This window comes from Zingiber officinale, chromosome 5A (genome assembly GCF_018446385.1).
Source record: "Zingiber officinale cultivar Zhangliang chromosome 5A, Zo_v1.1, whole genome shotgun sequence".
Taxonomy (NCBI): Eukaryota; Viridiplantae; Streptophyta; class Magnoliopsida; order Zingiberales; family Zingiberaceae; genus Zingiber; species Zingiber officinale.
The window spans coordinates 75,002,602-75,011,558 of record NC_055994.1 but is presented as its reverse complement, the minus strand read 5'-3'; the positions used below and the strand labels follow the sequence as shown (position 1 = coordinate 75,011,558).

The window sequence follows — 8,957 nt, the reverse complement described above, 5'->3', positions numbered from 1 at the left end:
AAAATTTTACATTTCTTTTCAAGCAATTGATTTTTTATTAAGGACAAATGTTTAAAATCTTTTTAATTATTCTATGAAAGATTTTAAATTTTATAATAATTGGTTTATTTATAAAATTAAAAACTAAATACGATAAATATATAAAATAAGGTATTTGTAAAAGTATAATGCAATTAATTTATATATATTGGGAATTTAAAATTGGGAAGGGGGAGGAAATGACCCTCTAAAATCTAATCTTTGTATCCAATTATTACACTTGCCCATTGATTGACTTAAATAGTAAGGGTCCGGGGATACCTAAAGAGGGGTTTTTGCCTTTTATGGTGTGATGGAGATGAAGCAGGACCTCGATCAGCAACAGTCGCCGTCGCCGGCAGGCGACCACGACTTCCCCGTTCCTCCGCCGCAGCGCCGCCTCCGTGGATTCGCCGCCTCCGTCTCTGGCGGTGGCGGAGGCGCCGTCGCAACGAAGGGGAGGAAGGAGCGGGAGAGGGAGAAGGAGCGGACGAAGCTTCGGGAGCGGCACCGGCGAGCGATCACGAGCCGGATGCTCACTGGCCTTCGCCAGTATGGGAACTTTCTCCTCCCGGCGAGAGCGGACATGAACGACGTGCTCGCCGCCCTCGCACGCGAGGCCGGGTGGATCGTCCAGCCCGATGGAACCACGTACCGACAATCCCCCGCCCTTGCCTCCTCCATCCCAGCCGACGTTCCACCAGTTCAATTGGTAATCTGCTCCTTCTCCGCCTATAATCGTATCTAAACCAGGTCCTTGAATCTTAGGAACCAGGATAGTTGTTTTTAAGCTTAAAAAAAACAGATTTTGGTTTCAGTCCCATTTTTGGAAAAAGTAGAGTGAAGTTAAGAAGCTTCAATTCTTTTAATCTGTTCGAAATCGGCGTTGACTGTCTTTTGCTGGACATGCTTGAATGTTGAATTCTGTTCTTAATTCTCGTCGCCAAAGGCTTATACTGGCTTTCTCTTATAATAAATTGACCAGGAGTAGATTCTCTAGTATTATGTCTCAAAGCTGGTCCCCTTTTAGTTGCAGATCTCTGATGCAATGCCACATTGAACAGGGATGGGGCTAGTAAAATAGAGATCTTCGTGTAAGCAAACTTTGCTAAGACCCTTGCACATCCTCTGCTGTTAACATTGAGAAATGAGAGAATTGTAGTTGGTGTATTTTTGTCATGATGTTAACTTGGATTCTTAATTTTAGCCTGGCAAAGCTTTATTTTTGTCTATGAATTAACTCCTGTACTAGTGTAGCAATCAACTTAATTCCTCATCAATCTTTTCACAGCATTTGTTAAAAATGAGTCAATTTTACAAGGCATGATCATACGCTTTTAATTACTAACATACAACCATTCGCCTTATCTTATATATTTATGACCACCACTGCAGACACCAACTCCAATTAGATCCGATGAAAGTCCTTTATCTCCCACTTCCCTGAAGAATTACTCTGTTAAAGCATCATTAGACACTCAGGCTGCCCTTCTTAGGATTGATGAGACATTGTCACCGGCATCCTTTGGTTCTGTTGTTGTTGCAGAAAGAAACATAAAGAATGATAAATGTGCTAGTACAAGCCCGGTTAACTCACGTGAGAGTTTCGAACCTGACCAGGTATGTTGATTTCTAGTTTCTCATTGGTTATTCATATTATGAAATTGGTAACGTTTGTTTATTGAGATTATATATATATATATATATATATATATATATATATATAATTTTAATGTGTTTTTTTTCACAAAGAATAGTTCTTAAGACAAAGGACATTTAATACTTAACTATACAATTCCCAATAATGGGCATTGCATGGATCCATAAATAACACATCAGTTTGGGTTTGTGTAGTTATTGATCAATTTGCCAATTGTTACTTTCTTGCTGTTCTTATCTATATCTGTATATAGCTAATTTGTTGAAAATTGTTTACAAGAAATCTATCCAAATTCAAATAAATTTATTATATTATTTTTCCTAATCTACAAAGGAAATCATTTAAATTAAAAGGTTATAATTTCAGATTTTGTGCCTTGTGTGGATGCATAATTGACACATTGTTTTTATGCATGCTTAGTTATTGATCAATTTCCTGCTTGTTACATTGTTGCTTAAGATCAGAAGATAGTAGGATTGACCTTTGCAAGTCTTTTCCGATGTTATAAAAAATGCGAGATACTCACTGTTTTATTTTAGAAGCATGGTGCAATACAAATTACAGAAATGGTAGAAGAGTATCTAAAGTAGATTCCTCAAGAATAGCACTAATATAAAACTAAAGAGCATCAAATTGAGACAACTATCCTGCCATATATTACTTTTTTGAAAGATCCACAAGATATATCAGCATTCTTAAAAATTTATTTCTTCTCTGATGACATACTAATATTGTTCTTGTTTTGATTCAGAAGTGATGGGTTAAGCTTATTATGTGTCTATCCTTGCATCAGCCACGTGTGTCTGATGATTGTTCTGTGCTTTGTGCCTAATTTAGTCATTCTGCTTTAAACTTTGTTCTACGTTATCAATATTCTTCATTGCAATTTTTGACAGCTGAATCGAGAACATGCACATGATAATGCTGAATGTGCTGGAACTTCTTATGTGTCTATTTATGCTTTGCTCTCAGTAAGTCAAAATAATTTGTATTTGCTTACAATTTTCTCTTGAATGAAATATCATGCAATGTGGACTTGCTAATAATTCTTTTGCTTTTTTTAACACTGTCTTGGAGTGCTACAAACTCTTTCTTCTCAAAAGTTAATAGCATCAAAATCCAGTGCAAAATTCTGTTGAGTGCTCGATTTATTAGTTATTAAAAATAACTAGTTGAGGTAGATGTTAATTTGTTGAGTAAAGGTCCTAGTGGTTATGGCTTAAATTGCTATGTCTACTGACATTTATTCATCTCTTACATGTTGGCTTCAATGCTCTAATCTTTATTTTCCCTTGATCTAAATTTGCAGCATTATCATAAAGCATGAAAATTTAAGGGAACCAAACAGAGAAATGCTTAACCTGGCTATGAAATTTAACTCTTCATTATTCTCAATTTCTTCATTTCGGATTTAATAATAAAATCAGTAGGCAAAAAGGGATCAAGTATAAGAAATAGTTTTTTTTAAAAATTAATTATTGGACTTGTCAACTTACTACAATTGAATCCATACACCAAGAAATTCAATATCTTGGTCTTTTATTAAGATGTTAAGGACTAAGGACATGCATACAAAAATCATAATGAAAATCATAATGGCAACTATATTATCTGTCAATATTACGGGTTGGCACAGTTGGTACTGTTTGGGTGATTCCTTCAATAGGTCTTAGGGTCAATTTCCAACGGGTGTCAAGGGTGCTTGACCTTTCCCATATAAAGGTCCGCTGCGCTAGGACAAATTTATCTCCTTCCAGAGAGTGTGGGGACGCCCTGGAGGGGCTGTTAAGGTGATGACTTTACCTTTTTTTTTCGCTCCAATTCTACCGGAACCAAATTGCCTAGCTAAAAGTTCCAGCAACTAAGTATGAGCTTAAAAAAAATTGAATATAAGCAACACCTGTGCCTTCTATAAACATACCATAAATGCTTTGCTTTATACTCTTTCAGCTGAAGAAAAAATATGATGTTGCTCAAACTAGAGTTACACTTGAATTTATAAAATACTTTGATCATTTGAGTTGGTAGCTATTAATAACAAACCTAATCACAAGTACATAGGGATTAATGTACTTCCTTTTCATCTGGATTTAGCTAAAATTTTGGCCTCTCTTTCTTTCTATAATTGCTTAGTTTCAAGTATTTCCCTTGGTGTAGGTGTTAATTTCTGGATTCAACTTGAAATTATTTTTTTTCCTTTTTCCTCCCTGTTTTAGAGTGGCATGATGAACACTTATTGTCAACTGGTCAATCCAGTAGCTGTGCGACAAGAATTAAGGCATCTGGAGTCATTAAATGTCGATGGGGTGATTGTACATTGTTGGTGGGGAGTGGTGGAAGGATGGAATCCAGGCAAGTATGATTGGTCTGGTTACAGAGATCTCTTTAATATTATTCGAGAGTTCAAACTGAAGCTTCAGGTAAGAGCTATGAGATGCATGTAGAACAAGTTCCACTCCTGTGCTTGCTTATTGCAGTCTTTTAGATATTCATAGAGACTTAAGGATCTGATCACCTTTTTGGTTCTAAAAATCTGTGAAGGTGGTAATGGCATTTCATGAATCTGGAGGGAACAGTTCTGGTGATATTTCAGTCTCCCTACCCAAGTGGGTCCTGGAGATTGGAAAGGATAATCAAGATATTTTTTTCACAGATCGTGAAGGTAGGAGAAGCACTGAATGTCTTTCCTGGGGAATAGATAAAGCACGTGTGCTGAGAGGAAGAACTGGGGTTGAGGTATGCTGACAACATTAGCATTTTATAAATTTTGTCATTAAACAATTCTTTTGTTGTATAATTTGGAAATTCCAAAAATAGGAAAAACTTATCACTGGAGTTCCTTTCAAAACCCTACTTTTTTTCCTTTAAAACCTGGAGTGTCATATCTGTCATTAAATTTGCTATCATGCATCTTTTTTTTTGTCATTTCATTATTCACCATTCATGTTTGACATAAAGTTGATCATATTTTACTGTTTATGTCTTCAGGTCTGTTACGATTTTATGAGAAGTTTTCGAACAGAATTCAGTGACTTGATTGAGAGTAGATTTATTTCTGCTGTTGAAATTGGACTTGGTGCTTCAGGGGAATTGAAATACCCTTCATTTCCAGAAAGAATGGGTTGGAGATATCCTGGCATCGGTGAGTTTCAGGTATCTTTTCTTGGTTTGTCAACAACATAAGTTCATGCTTAATATGTCTAGGTAATTATAATAAGAAACACATAAATTCCTTCCTGTTTTTGCAATTACTATAAATTAATAATTCAACTTACTGCTAGATAGAAGATAGCACATAAGGGGATTGATAATTGCCTTGAAAAAGTTTTATACAAATGCTTTCATTTTCTGAGGGACCAGCAAAATCGTATCCTGTTTAGTAGAAAAGAAAATGATAAATGCAAAATCCAAGATTTTTGTAGCTTGATTCTTTATTCAGAAGTGACTTAGCAGTGTTTCTATTGGATTTTGATCAGAGCACTTACATTGCGACAAATGTGTGCTAAGCAAAAGTAGAGGCACGAGGATAAAAAGATTGTAGTTTCTGATTCCACTATTAACTGAGTTCCATCCCCTTTTCATTGTCTCTCTTCTTCTGACTGATTCCCCCTTCCCCAGTGGCCTGTTCGTCATTTTGAGAATTTTTTCCCCTTCGTCATGCGTCTTATAATATTGAAATCAAGCTGTTATGGTGATGTGAGCGTTATAGTTTTTTATTCTTGTGAGTCAAGATACACACTCTTTGATGTGTGATTTTCAAATAAACTTGTTGACCTCCATCGTGTACAGTGCTATGACAAATATATGCAGAAGAATCTTCGACTTGCAGCAAAAGCACGTGGACACTTGGTTTGGGCAAGAGGACCTGATAATGCTGGGCATTACAATTCAAGGCCAGATGAAACTAGATTCTTCTGTGACAAGGGAGATTACGACAGCTACTATGGACGTTTTTTTCTTCATTGGTATGCACAAACACTCATAGACCATGCAGATCAGATATTATCCCTTACAAACCTGGCATTTGAAGGAATAGAAATTGTCGTTAAGGTATTTGCCTTTTAAACTTGAAAGCCAACTGTTTGACATTTGTTACACTTAGTTATCTGTATAATAACTTATCCTGCTAAACTTTAGTATTAATTCTCAAACTACATTCTACATTTTTCTTTTAGAGCTGCCTGTTAAACTATTGGATGCCTATAAAGTTGTGCAGAATATTCCATGCTTCCACACATGGTCAAAAAAATTGATGCTATGTAGAGTTTAAAAATTATGATTAATACCCGGAACCATCTTTTCAAGTAGCTTTATATTCTCCATTCTGTAGATTCCTGCAATTTACTGGTGGTATCGGACAAGTAGTCATGCTGCTGAACTCACAGCTGGGTTTCACAATCCTACAAATCAAGATGGCTACGCCGCAGTTTTTGACATGCTTAAGAAACACTCAGTAACTATGAAATTTACATCTTCCCGACCGCAGGCTTGTGTTCAGATAAATGAAGGAGCATTTGCTGATCCTGAAGCGTTAAGCTGGCAGGTCCATGAGATTGTTAAAATCATGTACTCGGTGCTACATTTTTTTATTTTTGCAAGATAAATCCATGCATGCTGACTCATGAAATTTTTCTTCAGGTTCTGAACGCAGCCTGGGAAAGAGGATTAAAAGTAGCTGCTCAAAGTACTCTTCCTCGCCATGCCAGAGATACATACATTAAAATCCTACAGATTGCTAAGCCAAAAAATGATCCTGACTGTCACCATCTCTCATTCTTTGCTTATAATCAACAGTTTCCAGCTATAGAGATGCAGAGAGAGATGATATCGGACCTTTGCAGTTTCATCAAGAGCATGCATGGTAAGTAGGATATCAATAGGTTCGCGTCTGCTGGAATAACTACCATGCAATGTCAAATTCTTCATGCATCCTTTTTATGTATCCTTGTAAGTTGGGAAATGACCAACATGCATTTTTACTGAACTAATTGAGTTCTGAAATGACATCCACATTCTTTCTTCTTGATCATCATATGCAGGAGAGGCCAATGATGACATTGAAGGTTGAGGTGTTATCATATTCACATAGATCCTCAAACGAATGCAGTCAAGGTGCAGTCTCTGTTCGAATGAAATGTCACAGTGAATTGCCAGCGACACCATTTTTTATTAACACCTCCCTCAACCTGGGCTGTGTATGACTTGGTTACCTTAAAGGTGCTCTGAGCTTGACCTTTAAGTTGAATCATACAACCTTCTTGTGGTGAATGCAAGTTGGATTTTCTGGTAAAATTTTCAGATTGGTAAAATTTTCAGATTTTCTTGTTCAATATTGTCCCTTAGAATCTTATGGTGAATGCAAGTAAATATATAGAATGTGGCATGCAAATTAGGTACTTTTTTCGCAGCATATAGACTGTTGAGACCCAATCAAATGAAATGCCAAGTATGCTGTAAGAAGAAGAAAAAAATGCTCACAGTTGCAGTTTTTTCAATGGAACCTTTTTATCTCTAGATTTAACAAAAGTTTCTTTTAGGTGAAATATATTACAAGAAAATTGCCATGTCATGTTGGTAACTTGAATCAAGTTCTTAAAAACATACCTTTGGCATGGTTAGTGTGCTCGAGTCAATCATGGCCCATGAGATATTATAAAATTTTGTATAATTTTTATATTGTCCTTTTGTTCAAGCTAACAAAAGAAACCCCCTCTTGAAAAAATAGACTTCAACCATTGGAGAACATTAGCATGAAGAGGGAGGTCTTCACATCATGTTTGTGGATTGAAGGAAATCCAAGTGTTACACTACAGCTCTTCATGTCTTCAAGTCGCAAATGAACATGAGAATCAGGAACCATAACGTTTCTGAACGGCATGAAAGTTCACAGGCAGATGAATGAAAATGGGATTTGTTTGAAAAGGCAGGCATAATGCACCTGATACACATTATCTTTGTCGCTTCGTGTGCTTTAGATGTCGTCCCTCCTTGCGTGCATTCGGAAGAGTTTCAACAGGTTTTTGAAAAGTTCAGGAGGCATTGTTGCATCTTTACAATTTTCCTACATTTTTTTTAGAAAATTTGTCGATTCATTTTATTATTATTTTTAGAAAAATATATGACTAAACTCTTCTTGAGGCGAGAACACATTGAATTGAATGAACTTCAAGAAAGCATTGTTATGTTATCAATGACATCCATTATATGCTAAAGAAATGACTTTCTTCTATACCTATTTTCTTCTTTAAATTGCTGAAGGTCCTCGGCTTAGGAGTTTTGTAAGAAAATTTTCATAACCAAGACTATGTGTTCAAATATATTAAATTGAAGAAGCCTTTCGGGTCTCGGTCTCGACAAATGAAGGTTGTAGATTGAATACGATTATTAGACATTGATCAATGGTTATGTTTTGGCCACTCAATTATGTTCTTCTACCTTAAATTTTTTCCTTCTAAATTCTCTAAGCACTTTGACGTTTCAATGCTCTATAGACAAATAATCCGCTCTAACTTAACTAATTAGCCACTTGTATTATGTTCCAATCACTTAAATTTGTCGAACAAAGACACATGGAATTAATTCTTTGATCCCCACTGTAGTTTGTTTTGTTTGAACAAGTCCAAAAAATCTTTTCATTTATGCAAGGAGACATAGAATTAATACTTTGATCCCTACCAGTGCCTTATTGACCTTGAAAAGATGCAAAGTCTTTGTACACCATACATTGCCAAATCAAAAGAAAGTAATGAAGGGATACAATTATTTCCTTTCATTTTTTTTTTGAAAAAATAAATAATAATCACTAATTAGGTAGAACAAGTCTAAGTGGATGTGACTATCACAAGAAAAAAAAAGAAAAAAAATGTTGTCACTGAAGGACAACAAAAGTGGGCATCCCTTTCAATGCTTTGTAGTGGTCCTTTCTTTCCGTGAAATCAAATAAATCAGCTGTCAGGGCAAAGCCAACTCAACGAAGTAATTCTCTCGTGCAAGTACCAACTTAATTATATCTGTGAGAATATGACAAAGCGAATTCAAGATTATATATGCTATCAAATGAGTCAATCCGCGATGAGATTTGACCCATCAAAAATTCATAAGACAGAGCAAGATTAGGAAATCCTCAACTCGATCCAAGGTGAGTTAAACATATCAACCCAAGAGTCCTCCGAAAAATTATATATATACATATTTTTTTTTTGTTTTTTTTTTTAAAATTTTTTTAGCATTGGTTATGTGAATCAGATTGTACCTTTAGAATTTTAGAATTGAATTATAA

The 8,957-nt window shown here is 35.7% G+C and overlaps 1 protein-coding gene across 5 annotated transcripts; it reads left to right on the top strand.

Annotated features, from left to right (window-relative positions):
- Window positions 1-272: 272 nt before the first annotated feature.
- LOC121980608 (beta-amylase 8-like) lies at window positions 273-7,838 on the top strand. 5 transcript variants are annotated; one of them, XR_006111624.1, is made up of 11 exons: window positions 274-730; window positions 1,414-1,638; window positions 2,575-2,649; window positions 3,895-4,098; window positions 4,220-4,414; window positions 4,667-4,831; window positions 5,468-5,728; window positions 6,009-6,221; window positions 6,317-6,539; window positions 6,718-6,964; window positions 7,404-7,838. XR_006111624.1 is itself a non-coding variant. In XM_042532710.1 (10 exons), the coding sequence occupies exons 1-10, from the start codon at window positions 332-334 to the stop codon at window positions 6,744-6,746; spliced, it is 1,968 nt and encodes a 655-aa protein (XP_042388644.1). In that variant the 5' UTR covers window positions 273-331; the 3' UTR covers window positions 6,747-7,384. The 5 variants fall into 5 exon arrangements, 3 of the variants coding, with proteins under 3 accessions (XP_042388644.1, XP_042388642.1, XP_042388645.1); XM_042532710.1 differs by lacking the exon at window positions 7,404-7,838 and having other exon boundaries at window positions 273-730; window positions 5,489-5,728; window positions 6,718-7,384; XR_006111625.1 differs by lacking the exon at window positions 7,404-7,838 and having other exon boundaries at window positions 6,317-6,625; window positions 6,718-7,384.
- The last annotated feature ends 1,119 nt before the right edge of the window (window positions 7,839-8,957 follow it).

Excerpts from the sequence above, each read along its gene's own strand:
- LOC121980608 (XM_042532708.1), top strand. The coding sequence starts at position 332 with ATGGAGATGAAGCAGGACCTCGATCAGCAACAGTCGCCGTCGCCGGCA. Across the intron at positions 4,099-4,219 it reads AGTTCAAACTGAAGCTTCAG|GTGGTAATGGCATTTCATGA; the intron begins GTAAGAGCTATG and ends AAATCTGTGAAG. Across the intron at positions 6,222-6,316 it reads CTGAAGCGTTAAGCTGGCAG|GTTCTGAACGCAGCCTGGGA; the intron begins GTCCATGAGATT and ends ATTTTTCTTCAG.